Genomic DNA, 16520 nt, shown 5'->3' with positions numbered 1-16520 from the left:
CGTCTCCACCGGATCCAGGGGCCAGTCCGGAGGCCAGGCAGCAAGAGAGAGAATCGTGATGTCAGCGCCGCTGTCAAGAAGCCCGCGAAGGCGAGTCTCCGACGGCGTCACACCAGGAATGGACAGGGCACACATCATCTCAGGACGTTCCTTGGTCAGAACAGCAGTCCAGTGCACTTGAGGCGGCCCAGTGGATCCGAAACCGCCAGCTCCACGCGACCGGTCCGCTGCCCTGCAAACAGAGGACTTAAAGGGCACAAGTTGAGCAAGTCGTGTCCCTTTCGGGATCGTGACCGGGGGGGTGGGTGTGGAAACCATGGCACAAATCTGCCCTGTAAAGTCTGCATCAATGAGCCCCAGATGCACAACGATGCCCTGAAGGGTGGCACTAGACCTCCCCATCAGGAGAGCACTCATGCCCCCACCCAAGGGACCAAAGGCATCTAGGGGAACCTTGTGTACTTCACAAGATTCTAACACAGCTGTTGCTGCTGTGCAGACGTCTACACCCGCTGAGCCGCGGGTGCTGGCTGCAAGCCGGCTGAGCAAACCTCCATCGGCTCCGGGGTCTGGAGAGAAGCTTGTGTCTGAGCGCGTCTCCCCTTCGCGCTTCGCTTCCCGTTTCCCGAGCCCGGCAGTGCCTGGCCATTAGCATGAACCGTTGCCTTGCAGACATTAGTCATATGGTTCGGTCTTCCACACCGACCACACAGAAACATAGGAATCTTTTCCTTCTGTTCTTTCTTCCCCCGTTTCTTGCTGCCCTGAGCATTCCCCTGCTGCTTCTGCCAGCCCTGTGGCGCTGCCCAGGCTGGCTGCGCAGCAGTAGCCCAGGCAGCCATCTTCTGAACAGGGGGACCTATGACCGAACAGGCCTCCGTCATTTGTGAGACAGTAGCCCCACCAGGAAGAGCGTCTATGACTCTCTTACAGTCTGCTGTACAGTTGCTCCTCGCTAGGTCCGCAATCACAGCCTCTCCTGTCAGCGGATTTGTCAGCTGCCTCTCCACTGAGGCAGTCAGCCTCCCCACGAATGTCATGAAAGGCTCATCAGCCTTCTGGACAATGGTTGAAAATGGTTGCCGTGGAGCAGCCATTTCTACAGTCTGAATCACTGCCGACATGCCTAGTGCTTGACACTGCTCAAGCACGGAGGGAGAGAAACCAGCCTGTCCCTGAGGCTCAGTGTAATTGCCTGTACCCATCAGCATGTCAACGTCAGCCACTCTCCTGGGATCCTGCGGCCCCAGTGTAGCATTATGCTGTGCTGTAGTGGCTGCCAAGCGAGCCCACTTGGTCTCAAAGACGCCAAATTGCACGGGATCAAAAAGAGCACGCGCAACATCACGGACATCGGCAGGCGTGCGCACCTCAGGAGAAATCATGCGAAGCATGTGCATGACTTCAGAAGAGCCCAGACCATGTCGAGCAACCGTCTCACGGAGTTTTGTCTTTGTCTTGAAGGGCAGAGGCTCATAAGTGTTATGAGCAAGACCCCTGATCACAGGAAAAGCCTGGGGGCCTTCTGGCAAGGCCGCAATACCTGCCATGTCCCGTCCCGTGGGCCCCACGGGAACAAGAGCAGCTGCCTGACTGCGAGGCACTGCGACAGCACTCGACCCCGCATCCCCCGCAGCACCAGCAGAGCCAGAGGAGCCCCCTCCGTGATCCTGCAGCCGCTGCGAGGAGACAGGCTCACGCATCTCATCAGCCGTAGCTCCGACTTCCCCCCAGAATCGTCTGGGATCCTTCGGACGCACGGTCACCTGGCACGGGGGAAGAGTCCACACACCCGGCAGGGAGGACCTGCGACCCCGGGAGAACACCGGTTTCCCGCTGGCCGCGTCAGCAGTCGCGCTAAAGGTGAACACCCCAGCGCCCTGGCGCGCCGCAGCCCCCGCGGAGGGCGGGGACTGCGGGGCCGAACCAGCTGCTCCCCCGGCAGCGCCGTCCGCCTCGGCACCGGCAGAGGGCGCCGCAGTGGACGCAGGCGCCGGCACAGACCGCAAACCCGATGCGGAGCCACCCGTCTCCCGCGCAGGGGAGGGGCGGGACACAGGGAGAGATGCGGCTCGCGGAGCCACGTCAGCGCGGGGCGGCACAAGGGAGGTTGGCACAGCCCCTAGCAGCACCCGCCCCATCTCACGGGAGGCCGCAGCCGACTCCGCCTCTGCTGTACACAGAGAGGCAGGCATGCCGCCCACCATGATGGGACGAGATCGAGCACCGACCAACGCCCCGCCTCCGGCAGCCTCCACCGCCTGCGCATGCCCGGCGGGCTGCTCAGGCTCAGAAACAGGAGAAAGTGTCCCCCCGCGAGACGGGCCCGAATCCGAAGCGGGTGAACCCGCTTCCGCCGGCCGCAGGGAATATGTTGTGGACTTACCACAATGCGAACAGAGCGTTGTCACCAAATCAGACCCGAACAAAACCGGGCACTGATCCAGGGGCCCCTCATCGCCCCCGAGCGCCGGGAAGGCACAGGGGGACGACGGCTGCCCCTCCACACCGCGGTTCGGGGCAGGGCGAGTCAGCCGAGCTGCCTCCCCGGGACCCCCAGAAACCCGCGGGACTCCGCCCCCCGGCTGATCACCCTGGAACAGAGGGTTGAGAGTCCAATCCCCCTCCGAAGACCAACCACCACCCTCGGAGGCGGAATCATGCTCCAGCTCCCCCCACCGGGAAGCGGAGGAAGCCTCTGCGTCGCTCAAAAGCTCAGATTCCCTTTCATCCCCATCCGAGACGGACAGGTCCTTCCGGGAACCTGCAGAGCTGCAGGATTCAGACCCCCATACAGCCCGAGCAACATCCTGCAATGTGTGCCACATCAATTTCACGCTGGCAGGACCACCAGCAATCATCTCCTGCACGAGGTGGTCATTCACGCAAGACCACGCCGCCTCAGAGAACGTCTCCGTAGCGTCGGAAAAGAATCCCCGCTGTGTAGCCCAGCAATGGAGTGTTTCGAAATCACTCCAGGGCACGGAGATCTTACTGTTCGCCAGGACCCGTCTCCACGAATCCAACACACCAAACGCACTCATGATACCCACAGGAGTGCCGCTATCACAGGACAGCAAGCCAAGCTCCCAGCAGGGAAGGGGCAAACGGCACAATCTCACCCGACAGCCCGAACTCTCTGCCTCCAGCCTAGGCTGCAGTACACTTCGGCGGTCACCAGATGTCGCTACAGGACACAAGACAACACGACGCAGACACGCTGCTGCTCTCAGACAGGAAAAAGAGAGAGTTTATTTTCTGACTCCTACATTTATAGATTTCCAAAGGTGACAGAGGATTGGAAGGTGAAAGTGCCACCTCTCCAGGGACACTGGACAAACCAACAGTCCATCAAATTTCTCCTCCTCCATAAAAGAATGCAAACAATAAGTTGTTTACAGAAAAGTGTGTGAGAAAGTTTCATACAAGAATGCAAACATCAGAAGGCTTTAGAAAGTCTTAAAAAATCAGGGCGACACTGAGTCATGCTTTTTTTCATCAAAATGCACAAGCACTCATGCTAATGTTTTGTCTAAAAATCAGGCTAAAGCAATCATAAGTACATGCCCTGTCAGCTGGTGCAACCCCCTGTTTCCACGGGAGCAGTTAACCCACAAGGGTTGCAGAGCCTACAATTCTAGAAAACTGATATTACCAAATATCCATCTTTTTGGAAATGGAAAAATATTAATGTCTCAGTTCACACCTTTTCAGGCACAGTTTTTTCCTCTCTACATACAGGACAAACAGCCAAGCATGCTTGTCAGTATTTTTTGCAAGCATTTGCTTTGCTAGGTGTGCCTCAAGAAGTCAAAATGGATAACGATACTGCTTATGCAGCCAAACAATTGGTCACATTTTTAATGAATCAGGGTGTTCGCCATACATTTGGCATTCCTTATTCTCCCACAAGCCAGGCAATTGTGAAAAAGACACATCTTTCCTTGAAATGTATGTTAGATCAACAAAAAGGGGATGCAGCACAGGGAACACCACAGATGCAACTAAGTAAAGTCTTACATGTTTACAATTTTTAAACAGTTATTTTGTAGAACATGAACCCCCAATTTTTAGGCATTTTTCTAATAGTACACATGCAAAATTAAAGGAGAATCCTTTAGCTCTAATTAGAAATCCAGAAACAGAACAAATTGAAGGTCCATTTCCTTTAGTAACTTGGGGCAAAGGGTTTGCTTGTATTTCTACAGGTACAGGACCCAGGTGGATTCCAGCAAAGACTGTGAAACCATATCACACGAGAAAACACGCTGACAACCCCACTAGCAAAGAAGAAGGCACACAGGTGTGAACTACACAGAAACAACTATTCATGCCTGCAATCTCTTGCCTTCATTGCAAAAACTGTAAACCCTAGGTTTTCTATCAGTGTAAAGAGTGTACAGGAGTACTGTAAAGCTTTTTAAGCAAGATTGTAGTGCAATTCATGTTATATCCCTGAATTTAACAAAAGAATTGCAGCCATTGATTTTTTGGTTGTAGTAGGCTGTGAAGAAAAAAAAATAACCCTTGCCTTCCTATTCTTAGAGAAGAATGTAGGAAGGAATTTGCAAAAGAATCAGAAAATTTCCAAATTTTAAAAATTGAATGTGCACCAAGTACTTTTGTGCCTTATCATTGGGTAATGTTTGAACAAGATTGGGAAGAGACAAAAAAAAAAATATTCTTTAAAATTCACCTGAAAATTAAAATTTGAGAAAAGAACCTCTTGCCTAAAAATAATTTTAGTGAAACATGAAGTTCAATCAAATATTAAGTTTGTGTTTTGCTTTGTTTGCTTTGTTTGCTTTTGGTAGTGCAGCTTTGCCAGTTAGACAGCCTAGAACAAATGTTTGTGTGACTTTAGCTAATGTTTCAGGGTTAGATACCTTGTGTTTATCTACTATTACTCCACGAAATCCATTCTCCACTTGCTTAGTCAGTGTACCAGTAGAAACCTGGCCTATACCAAGAAAGATCAACAGGGCTATGCAAGGCACCTTTGCTGGGTCAAATGTGTGGAATTTTTAGACTCCAGTTCATACATGAGAATAGTAGATTCCTTATCTTCCTAAAACATCTGCTGAACCTCAGGAATTAGAGCTCCTTGGTTCTGTAAAAGTAGAGTTTTGTGTCAAGTTTTATTACTCAGGAAAAAGTCAGTAGTGAGAGATGTTTCTCCGCCTCACCCTATATATAAGAACCAAACCTTTTGGTGTAATGACACTTCTGAAGTTCCATCTACATTTAGTTCTGTTTCTCTTCAATTACCACAAGGGATATTTTTTGTTTGCAGAGACAGAGCATGGCCTGTTATTCCATCAAACATTAAAGGTAGTCCATGCAGCTTAGGGAAGGCTGCATTGTTGACTCCTAGTATGGGAATGATTGCCAGTATGAAACACAGAGGAAAAAGGTCATTTATCAATCAATACGGATTAGAGTGTAAGGATGATTTTGAACCTTGGGGTTTTGGAAAAAGGTTTGCAACATCACTTTTTATACTACCTGTTGCCTCAGCAGTAGCACTAAAGCAGTTAGGTTGGGATGTTGGCTGAGTAAACAATCTAATGCTACATCCCTTGCATTAAGTGGTTTCTTAGAAGATGTCAAAAGTGTTAGGCATGCAACCTTACAAAACAGGGCAGCAATAGACTTTCTTTTGTTAGCACATGGACATGGATGTGAAGATTTTGAAGGGATCTGTTATATGAATCTATCTGATCACTCAGAGTCTATTCATAAAAGTATACAACAGCTCAAAGAAGGTGTATCAAAAATAAGAGTAGATGATGGAACTTGGCTAGATGATCTGTTTAGCAGATGGGATTTAACACCATAATTAAAAAAATGTCTTACAACAGGTTTATATATTTTAGTTGTTATAGTAGTAGCACTAATAATGGTGCCTTGTATGCTTCAGTGTATACAGCGGATGATTGACAAATCTTTTAATGTAATTTTTTTGGTGCAGAGAGAGAGGGGAGATGTAGGAAATGGAAAGAGAAACTTCCACAGATACTGATGGGTTTGATTTGCAGCCTTGGAAGAAGCTTGGATTGATGTAAAAATAAAAGTACACAGACATTTGGCAGAAAAATTATAAACTTCTGTTTCTATAGTTGTAAGAATATGCCTTAAGTAAGTAAGAAACTGCATTGGGTAAGATGGTGAAGGGTTTTATAGTATAGTAATGTAATTGTATAGACTAAGCTAAGAGTTTAGATGTTATAAGAGAAGCATATATGTGTATGTGTAATAGTAGCCCGTTGGATAAAAGTATATGCAGTGTGGCAGAGTTAAGGTGATAAGTCAGAAAAGCAAAATAAACTTTTTGGCAACTTTCTATTGGATCAAAATGTTATATATTGCCTTGTAACAAAGAAACTTGCGACTACCTTGAGCTATAGCTGACTTCTTATTCCTCTAAAATCTCACGACCTTTGAAGCTGATGTTTATCTGAGTAATAAATCGGTTTTAGCCCAAAAGTAATCCCATCCCTTCAATTAAAGTGTCAATAATATACCCTCACCACAGTAAAAGTCACTGGCAAAGGACCCTGGATTCACTACTCCAGGGTTAAGAAGGCTTCTGCTCCTGAAACAACAGGAAAAACAAAGATTGATGCAAACAATGACATGATTTAAATGATTCTTCTTCTGTGCTTAAAGAACTTTTCCTAATAGTTATAACTCTTTTTTGCATGATAGACAACTGTGTAAACATTACTGTTGTTAGATATTTACTGTTGTTAAATGCGGATGTGACAGCCTGGTCAGAGAGCAAGAAAGCTGGGTAAGTTTTCTCAGAATCTGCCTGGGAGACTTGTCTTGGTTTGGAATGGGAGGAAATTCAGGGAAGTGATGCAAAGCTTTTTGTGTAACTGACAGTCTATTGAACTACTGAGAAGCTGGACACACTTCTGTGAAACACACCTGTTAGAGACGAAAAAACCTGGGAACTCTCTCTTTTCTTTCTGGTCAGTGAGGAGGTGGTGGGCTCGGGCTCCAGCCCCGGCCTTCCTTTCGTTTCGGCTAGGCCAGGCCGGGCAGTTTTGCTGCGGGCAGGGCCTCTTCTCCCCTCCCCGGGCCGCCCACTAGCCCCCTGCATCGGCTCTGGTCTGGCCGGGCTGGGCCTCAGCAGCTGCCGGGCAGGAAGGAGAGGGAGGCTGTAGAGCCCTGGCTAGAGCAGGGCTGGCTGCAGCTGTGAAGATTTTGCTGTCAGGCCTCTTCCATCTAGCAAAGCTGAGACTAGAGACTCCTACAGCCTGTGCAGAAAAGTGAAGACTAACTATAAAGTCGATCCTGACACAAGTTAGCCACAGGTCTCTGCCACAAGTTAATGGCAGGTCAGGTGAGCTTCAAGCGTAATGTTAACCCTTTCAGTGCTTCAATCTTCTCTTAAGTGAGAGAAAAGAACATGATGCAAGTATGTAAAAGAACAATATGAAGACATTAAAGTCAGTAAAGAAGAAGTTAAGTCCCAGATGGGAGGGGTGAAGAGATGCCTTGTTTTTAGAGCTGAAATCTTCTTGTAAGCTATGAAGAAAAGACTTTTTCCTTATAACGCATAAAACTATAGAGAGATAAAAATGTTCAAATTAATATCAAGTAAAGGCTTCCATGTTAAAGTAAGCAGATGTTAAAATGGCTGTGATCCTATAAGAAGTTTAAACAGAGAAAGAGAGAACAGTAGTCCTGTGCTTCTAAGACAAGATCTCTGTTCTCAGAGGTGAAGATGATTTTAGAAATAGATAATAAGAACTTTTGCCTTTAAACAGCTCATCTTGAAAACAATACCCTATAAGTCGACATGGACCATTGACAAACTGTGAGAAAGCTTGTAGAAATGGGAAATATTTCATGATGGCAAAGTTCCCCAAGCAGCTGTTATTAGTGACAAAATTTGTTATGAATAAAAAGTTATCTATTTTTTTTAGGTTGCAGAGTTAAAAACAAGTCAGACCAGTTGCTGTAAGTTAGTTTCACTGTTAAAGAGGAGTTCTTCAATTACCTGTTAATGGCTGGTGATTAACCATTGTCCCCCTGATGCTGGCCGCTTGCCAGGGAGGGACACCGGCACCCTCCCAAGTACCAGGAGGATAGGAGTGACATCAGAGCCAGTATGCAGATGAGAAATGCATTGCGCCCCGAATTTTTACAGTTTTTCCAGGAAAACCTCTAAAATTACGAGCCAACAAGTGACCTAAGTGACGTCTAAGGATGGGAGCGTAGTCCAGTACCTGCTTGGATCCTTTTTGCTTCTCACCCTAACCTGAAAAGATGTTGATTAAAGAGACGACCCGGGGTGTTAGACCAAAAAACTGGAATCTGCTAATCTCCTGTGAGGACAGAATCCCCAGCTCTGCCTGCAGACCAGCGGACAAAGCTGCATCACCCTCCTTCTCTGTGCCACGCCTGGGAGCAGCGGCGGCGGCGTGGGCGCGACCCGTCGATTTCTCCCCACCTGATCTGATTCTTTTTAATAAAGGCATTAAAAAGGAGAAAGATCTCCTGCCCATTTATTTCAAAATTGAGAACCACAAGAGAACTGTTTTTTTCCTCTTGTTGAGAAGTCTCCATAACCTTAAGAAGAAAAACTTCTCTCCCTCAGCAAACTAAAGAAAGACTATTTTAGGAGTAACAAACTGACTAGAAATCTTAAGTTTAGTTTCTTTACATTGTCAGTAAGAAAGAAAAAGTTGTGGAAGGTGGAGAAGTGTTCTGAAGGGTTTGTTTTGATTCTTACTACCTTTTTTTCCTTCTAATTAGTTTTAATAAAATCTTCTTTATACCCTCTTAAAGTTTTGAGCCTGCATTGCCTTTTTCCTAATCCTATCTCACAACAAAAAGTGAGTGTATTAGTGATTAGCCAACACCAAACCCGCCACATTCTTTAGTGCATTAGCCAAAAAATTCTCAAAATTAGAAAATCCTTAAATTAGCAAACCAAAACCACTACAGAGACTTTAGGGAGCTGGAGATAACAATAATAGCCAATTATTGTAAACAACCTGCAGGTGTTGTTTTTCTAATATCTGTTTTCTTATTATTCTCATAGGATTGTTTACAAATGGGCATCTTGTTAATTAGACAATCAGGTGAAATGTATTGATTAAATGACCAATCAGGTCCACCTGTATCGGACGAGTGTATAAAAAGAAGCTGTTCAATAAAGACAGGAGGTGCTTATGCCACTTAGTCTTCTGATGACTGTGTCATTTATTCTTAAACAGTGACATCTGGTGACCATGCCATAGAATTACATCTATCGACCCTTCGTGGATCGTAGAACGGATGAAGATGCCGGGACCCCGCAGCGCCCGTGCAGCCCACTCGTGTCTGGGCACCTTCTGTTTCCCCGGAGAGGTAAGTGACCTTTCCCCGCGTCCTCCTGGAAAGGACTGGGATCGCGGTTTTGGCCCTAATAGCTTCAAAGCTAGAGCGGGAACGAGTTCCCCAGCAAAGCAGAGAGTCGGTACCCCGAGGTAGTCTTGCTGGAATTTGGGGGATGGTGCCTTCACGATGGGAAGTCACATCTCTACAGAAGAACATGCAATTATTTCTGTTTGGAGGGTCATGATTCCTTTTATTGGTATCTGTGTGTCAGATGATTCGCTCTGCACTCTGCTTGCCTGGGCCAAATCTGATTTTCCAGTAGATGTAGATACCGCTTTTAGTCCACAGACGTGGGACGCATTGGACTACCGGCTGTGGGAAGAGTTTGCTAGTGGGGATACCACCGTGCCTCGACTTATACCTGTATGGGGTGTCTTATCCAGAGCCCTGTGAGGCCAGACCCCGAGGGGAAGCTAATCGGAAATGGGGACCTCGGAGGGCGAAGAGGTTGCCTCTGTGAGCACCGACACCCCAGGGGGCGGATGGGCTGGCCGGGCAGCTGCCAGCTTTTCCCCGGCTCCGCACGGACCCGCGAGGGATGTGGGGGCCCGCCGCGGAACCTGTCTCTCACCTAGAGACTATGTTCCGCCAAAATATCCTCATCCCTATGATTCTTTGAGGCCGACATATCCTCCTCCTGCAAAACTAGCACCGCCGAGTGCGATAGCTGCGTCCTGGCCGTTCCCAGAGGATGGCCCCTCTCTGTTTGTGCCACTTTCGGCCCCTCCAGTGCCGCAGACGGCGCCGGGAGTGTTGCCGCCACCGCCAGCAGAACGGGTTTTCCCTGCTCTGCAAAGAGCAACTGGCGAGCCACTGCGACAGCTGACCCCACTCCAGCCACTGGTGATGCCCGTCTCTGCTCCCCAGGAAGCAGCAGACACGTCTGTATTTCAGCCAGCCTCACCCCGCCCAGCGAGGCTGCCTTTCGCTGCTCCACAAGCCGCTTGGCCCCGCCGGCCGGCCCCACTCTCCCTCCTCTGCAGCGGGCCGGGGACCAGCTCTTTCACGGCCGGCAGGAACTGCTGCCCCCGCCGCTGCTCCCCCTCGCCCTGCACTCGAGTGAAGGTGGAACTGCCTCTGTTATCGGCAGGCGCAACAGCCGGACCGATTGCTCCGTCAGCTTCCCCGTCATCAGCTATGGAGCCTGCGCAGATGTACTGGCCACACCCTGCGCCATCGTCAGCGCCTGCCGGCGAGCATTTGTTCCAGCTAACGTCGCATCCCCCGCCGGCTCTCCCCCGTTCTTCCATGGCGCCTGCGCAGATGGCAGTGACAGCGGCACTGGCAGCGTCTCTCCTATCGGTAAACGACACAACAGGGGCTGTAATTCCTTTCGCCCTCCCATCTTTAGCTGTGGAATAACTGCCTCCTCCTCCTCTCCGCGCAGCGGGTGACTCGGCAGCCGCGCAGCTTCCTGCCGCCGCGCAGCCAGCCTCGGCTTCCGCGGCTGGGACCCCGGCCGTGGCAGCACCGGCGGCCGACGGCCCCGCGTCGGGGCTTGCAACCAGCCCCTCAGTTCCGCAGCCCACAGTCGGTTCCTCGATTTCGGAGCCTCCGGCCAACCCATCACCCCCTGCTGCCTGCAGGCTGTCCTCCCCATCCACAGGATGGGAACAGCGACAGCGATGAATGCCAACAGCCTGCCCCCCAGCCGGGGGCGTGCCCTGGCGGCAGAACGCCGTCACCGACAAGCAGTGACATCGTTCCTGAGTAATCTCTGGATTTTGCCTCCTTGTCGGGTGACTGTGCGACCCACGAACCCTCACCACTTTTGGGAATCACTTAAGATGCGAGCTTTAGAGAATGGGGATTGGGACCTGATAGAAAAGGTGGGAATGCCAAAGTGTGGACTTGCCACCACACCAGACCCAGGGGAAGGGGCCACAGATAACAGTCAAGCAGTTAATCCAGCATCTGAGGAGGGGACACAGGTGTTTCAGGGAAACAATGTTCCACCACAAAGAGTGATTCAAGCTTTCCCCGTGTATAAAACTGTCCCAAATACAGGACAAGCTGACAGGCAAAATGTGATTGCCTGGCAGGTTGTCCAAGATTTGCAAGATAAGGTAGCAAAATATGGCCTTGGCTTTACACAAGTTATGCAAGTTATCAGAGTGCTAAACACAGACCTCCTTGCTTCATTTGATATTAGACATATAGCTCAAGTATTGTTCCAACCTGTGCAATTTAAAGTCTTTCAGGACAACTGGAGGCAGGTTGCTCAAAGGTGTCGTAGGTTAAAAAAGAAGTGAGTTTTTTGGGAGGTTGTGGTCAAACCAATCAGTGCTTAAATTTGAATATTAGCACCTGGTTTAGCCACTGAAGGTATGGACCACCTCTAAGAACGCAAGGGGTTAAAAGCAAGAACTCCCAAAAGAACTGTCTCTTAGTCCCAGTCCGTGAAAGAAGTCAGAGCTCCCCTGCCCAGCTGGGGCTGGGTGGGGGAGGGAAGCCATGCAGCCGGGTGAGGTAGGCTGGAGCCTTGAGCAGAGGAAGGGAGTGAAAGCCTTGCAAGATAAAAAAGTAGAAAAGCCCTGAGAAGCATCGAGCCCCGGCCCCCCTACCCCCCGGGAGAGAGATAAAGACAAACAGTGCCTGTGCTGCCTTAAAATTTGATATCGTGCTGGCAGCATGTCCGGCCAGAAGTGGGGGATGCGGCGCGAGAAAGTGCCCAGCTGCTGTGAGAGTTCTAAGCAGACAGAGGTGAAGATTTTAACCCCTTTCTAAAATAATGAGAACCTTACAAATACTAATCCTCCTAAATCAGAATGAGGAGAGAGAGATGAAGCAAGAGGAAATAAGCAAGTGTGATAAAAATTAATACACGTGAAAAATAGCAGAAGAAGTAAGAAGAATCCTAAGTGAGAGGAGATGATAGAGTAGCCTTAAGCTAAACTCTTTCTTGTATGGCCATAAACAGACCCATGCTTTTCCTGTAACACAGACTGCATTTAGGGGGAGGCAATGCCTTAAAGCCAAAAAAAGTACAATAAAGCAGTGTCGTGAACAGAGACGGCTGAGGAGGGTGTGAGATGCCCTCTGTCTTCAGTGAAAAAAAAAGATCTCTGTTCACGAAGCCCCTTGGCCCCAGAGGGTAAATTTAAGAGACTGGTGTCCCGAAGTTGAGACACTACTGCTTTTAGAACTAAGTAAAGCATCCTTAAACAGAAAACCCTAAAAGCAGTTCTAGTCCATGTGCACTAGTGAGAGCAGTGGGCATGAAAAAAAAAAGTCATGAAAGCAAATGTTCTCTAAGCAGTGCCACGAGTGACATGGAAACACAAGAAGTTTCAATTGTGTTTCGGGGGGAAGCCTATGGTGCAAGGGGAGACTCCTCTCCCCCTGATAGACTTAAGAGTTAATTATTTGAAGGGTGATGATGGACTGAAAGTTGCTATCTAAGAGATGGTGACAGTGTAGAAATCTATGGTGTTATTTCATGCTGTAGAAGAAAAAGAAAGAGAAAAAATAATTTTAAAGTTTTCATTCTTAGTTTTGTGTCTGTTCCTTTTTAAATGTTGTAGTTAATAAAGTTTATTTCCTTTATTCCTAAGTTAGAACCTGCTTTGCTCTGTTCCTAATCACATCTCACAGAAGCCACTAAAAAAAGTGTATTTTCATAAAGGCACTAGCATTGTGCCAGCCTCAAACCATGACAAAAGGGTTGCATCAGAGAACATGCAATTGCCTCAGAGATATCCTAGGTATTACGTGGGAGTGGATGTTCTCATGCCTTTTCCAATCCTGATCTTCAGGCTACTTGGGACCCTGCCATTCTTGAGCAGAGTCAAAAGGTAGGGTTTTTAGCATTGAAAAAAACTATAGAAATGGCCACTCCCAAGCCACAATATGTGACAATAACTCAAGGAACAAAAGAACCATTTCTACCATTTGTTGAGAAGGTTGCAGCAGCCCTGGAGAACCAGGTTGAGGATAATAACTTGAGGAAGGTTTTATGCAAGCAGTTAGTGTGGGGCAATGCAAACAATGATTGCCAGAAGATCGTAGATGCTCTTCCAGGTGACCTGACACTAACAGACATGGTCCAAGCATGTTCCAAGGTAGGTACTGTAGACTACAAAATGTCTTCTCTGGCAGCTGCTTTACATCCAGGCCAGAAATCCTCAGGGGGCGAACAACAGGAAAAAGGTAAAAATAAGGGCAAGAAAAAGCAGGGAACACACAAGCAGACAGAAACAAATACCAGTTTCTTGTGCTCCAAGTGCCTAAAGGCAGGTCAATATGCAACCCAATGTAAGTCTAAATATCATGCCAATGGCCAGCTTCTGGTAGGCCCGGGAAACAGGAGAATGAGCGCACAGTGGAACTGCACTCTGACACAAGTGATTCCTCAGAGCACAGCACCGGCACAGGCCTGCTTAGCCAGCTCAGGGGCAGCACCTACGGCTCCACCAGGGTGGATGTACATACCACAACTGCAGTCATCTTAGAATCCTGTAGTGAACATAAGATTCCTTTGGATGTGTTTGGACATTTAGGACAAGGACTGAGCGCACTGCTTGTAGAAAGATCTAGTGCCACCCACCAAGGAATCTTTGTTCACCCAGGTGTCATTGACTCTGGCTTTTTGGGTCAAATTTGTGCCACGATTTCGACGCCCACCCCCTCATCACTATTCTGGCAAAGACTCAGATTGCTCAACTTGTGCTTTTTCAGTCATGTGTCCTCAGGACTGACCAGAGGACTTGTGGAAATGGTGGCTTCAGATCCACGGGACCACCACAAGTCTTCTGGTCTGCAGATATTTCTGCTCAGTGACCACAGATGATATGTACCCTGATCCTATTGGGTGCCTGCCCACCGAAGATCTGGCTTAGAGGTTTGATCGACACAGGGGCTGATGTGACAGTCATTTCCTTCTCTGCGTGGCCTCCTACATGGCCTTTGGCTTCCATAGGGTTGGCCATCGAAGGGTTGGGGTATGCAACGCAGGCCTTTGTAAGCCAACGGTCTGTGCTAATCAAAACCATGGATGGGCAGATGGCTGAAGTTCAGCCCTATGTCACTACAGCCCTGATCAGTCTCTGGGGGTGGAATGTATTGGCAGCCTGGGGGGTACGAATTGGGACCACTGTGCTAAAGGGCAGAAAATATCCTATACTGCCTTTATGGTGGCTGGTGGACAAACACATTTGGGTACACCAGTGGCCCGTGACAAAAGAAAAATTGGTTGCCCTTCATGAATTGCTTCAGGAACAACTTACACAGGGACACACTGAGCCTTCTACTAGTCTCTGGAATACTCCTGTCTTTGTGATAAAGAAAAAATCTGGTAAATGGAGGCTGTTACAGGACCTCCGAAAAATTAATGCAGTGATGGAAAGCATGGGAGCATTGCAGCCTGGTTTGCCCTCATCCACCATTCTCCCTGCAGGATGGGAGATCTTGATAATTGATTTGAAGGATTGTTTTTTCACAATTCCTTTGCATCCTGATGACAAACCAAAGTTTGCCTTCACAGTGCCTTTAATGAACAATGCTGAACCAGTGCAGAGATATCAATGGAAAGTTTTGCCACAGGGCTGTCGCAATAGCTCAACTATTTGTCAGTGGTATGTGGCTCAGGCCTTGTCCAGAGTCTGCGAGCAGTTTCCTGATGCATGTTGCTATCACTACATGGATGACATCCTGGTGGCAGCACCCACCCAGGATGAGTTGCTGAGGATACAGCCTCAGCTGTTCACTGCTCTACATTCTTATGGACTGCAAGTGGCTCTGTAGAAGGTTCAACAGCATCCTCCTTGTAAATATATGGGAGTCAAAATTCTGGACCAAACCATTCAGCATCAGGAGGTGCAGTTCACAGATTCTATTAAGACCTTGAATGATGCCCAGAAATTGCTGGGCGTCATCAGTTGGTTGCGTCCCTACTTGGGACTAACTGCAAAATAACTGTCCCCACTGTATGATACTCTAAAGGGGAACCCTGACCTGAGATCACCTCGGAAATAGACTCCTGAGGCGTGACAAGCGCTGGAGGAAGTCCAAAAGGATGTTTCTGCTTGTCAGGTTCATCGAGTAGACATTTCCATTGATATCACTGTCTTCATTACCAATCCAGATTTTCATCCTACAGGTATCATTGGCCAATAGAGTGACAAACGGTCTGATCCCTTGCACATTTTGGAATGGGTCTTCTGGCCCCATCAACCAGAAAAGACAGCACCCACATTATTTGAACTGATCGCTCATTTGATAATCTCATACTGTCAACGGTGTTTTCAATTAATGGCAACTGATCCCGCAAAAATCATTCTTCCAGTGCAATGGGAAGACTTTGAATGGAGCTTTGTTAACAGTGCTCCTTTGCAAAGTGCGCTGCAAAACTTTTCCAGGTCAATTGCCTATCATCTGTCCAGTCATAAGTTATTGCAGTTGGCAAAAACGACCAATCTTTCTTTGCGGCCAAAAAGTAGCTGGGTGCCGGTGCTAGGACCCACCATCGTTACTGATGGTTCCAGAAACACAGGGAAAGCCATTGTTACTTGGAAGGATGAATCTGGGTGACAAATGTTGGAGGGCTATGAGTCAGGCTCGGCCCAACTGGTTGAGTTAAAGGCTGTTGCCATGGCATTCTAGAAATTTTCTCAGGTGCCTCTGAACTTGGTCACTGATTCTGCCTATGTCACAGACATAACCAAACGTTTGGATTGTTCACTTCTGAAAGAAGTCAATAACGCAGTTTTGTTTCAGTTATTGAAAGCCTTGTGGAGTGCAATTCAGACCTGAGTTCATTCGTATTACATCTTGCACATTCAGAGTCACACCAGTTTACCAGGTTTCATAGCAGAAGGTGATGCCAGGGCTGACAGGTTAGCTAACCCTGCATGGGTAGCACCTCAGCCTGACAAGATTGCGCAAGCCAAAGTGTTGCATGATTTTTTCCATCAAAGTGCACATACCCTGCAGAAACAATTTCATTTGATGTCAACCGAGGCTCGTGACATTGTCAGTTCTTGTGCTGACTGTCATGGACTTGCTGCACCTTTACCAGCGGGGGTCAACCCCAGAGGCTTAAGGGCCTTGCAGCTTTGGCAAACAGATGTTACTCACATAGCCAAATTTGGCTGACTTAAGTATGTGCACATGTCTATTGACACCTT

At 48.2% G+C, this 16520-nt stretch overlaps 1 protein-coding gene across 1 annotated transcript; it reads left to right on the top strand.

Annotated features, from left to right (window-relative positions):
- Window positions 1-2193: 2193 nt before the first annotated feature.
- Window positions 2194-12950, top strand: LOC135289047 (uncharacterized). Its single transcript, XM_064402422.1, has 5 exons — window positions 2194-2341; window positions 2633-2916; window positions 9258-9366; window positions 10264-10698; window positions 10784-12950. The coding sequence occupies exons 1-5, from the start codon at window positions 2194-2196 to the stop codon at window positions 11023-11025; spliced, it is 1218 nt and encodes a 405-aa protein (XP_064258492.1). The 3' UTR covers window positions 11026-12950.
- Window positions 12951-16520: the final 3570 nt, after the last annotated feature.

The sequence above is a fragment of the Passer domesticus genome, chromosome W (genome assembly GCF_036417665.1).
Source record: "Passer domesticus isolate bPasDom1 chromosome W, bPasDom1.hap1, whole genome shotgun sequence".
NCBI classification, from domain to species: Eukaryota; Metazoa; Chordata; class Aves; order Passeriformes; family Passeridae; genus Passer; species Passer domesticus.
The sequence above is the reverse complement of the archived record's forward strand: the minus strand, read 5'-3'. Positions and strand labels throughout refer to the sequence as shown.

Excerpts from the sequence above, each read along its gene's own strand:
- LOC135289047 (XM_064402422.1), top strand. The coding sequence starts at position 2,194 with ATGCCGCCCACCATGATGGGACGAGATCGAGCACCGACCAACGCCCCG. Across the intron at positions 2,342-2,632 it reads CGGGCCCGAATCCGAAGCGG|ACCAACCACCACCCTCGGAG; the intron begins GTGAACCCGCTT and ends CCCCCTCCGAAG. Across the intron at positions 2,917-9,257 it reads CCGCCTCAGAGAACGTCTCC|AATTACATCTATCGACCCTT; the intron begins GTAGCGTCGGAA and ends ACCATGCCATAG.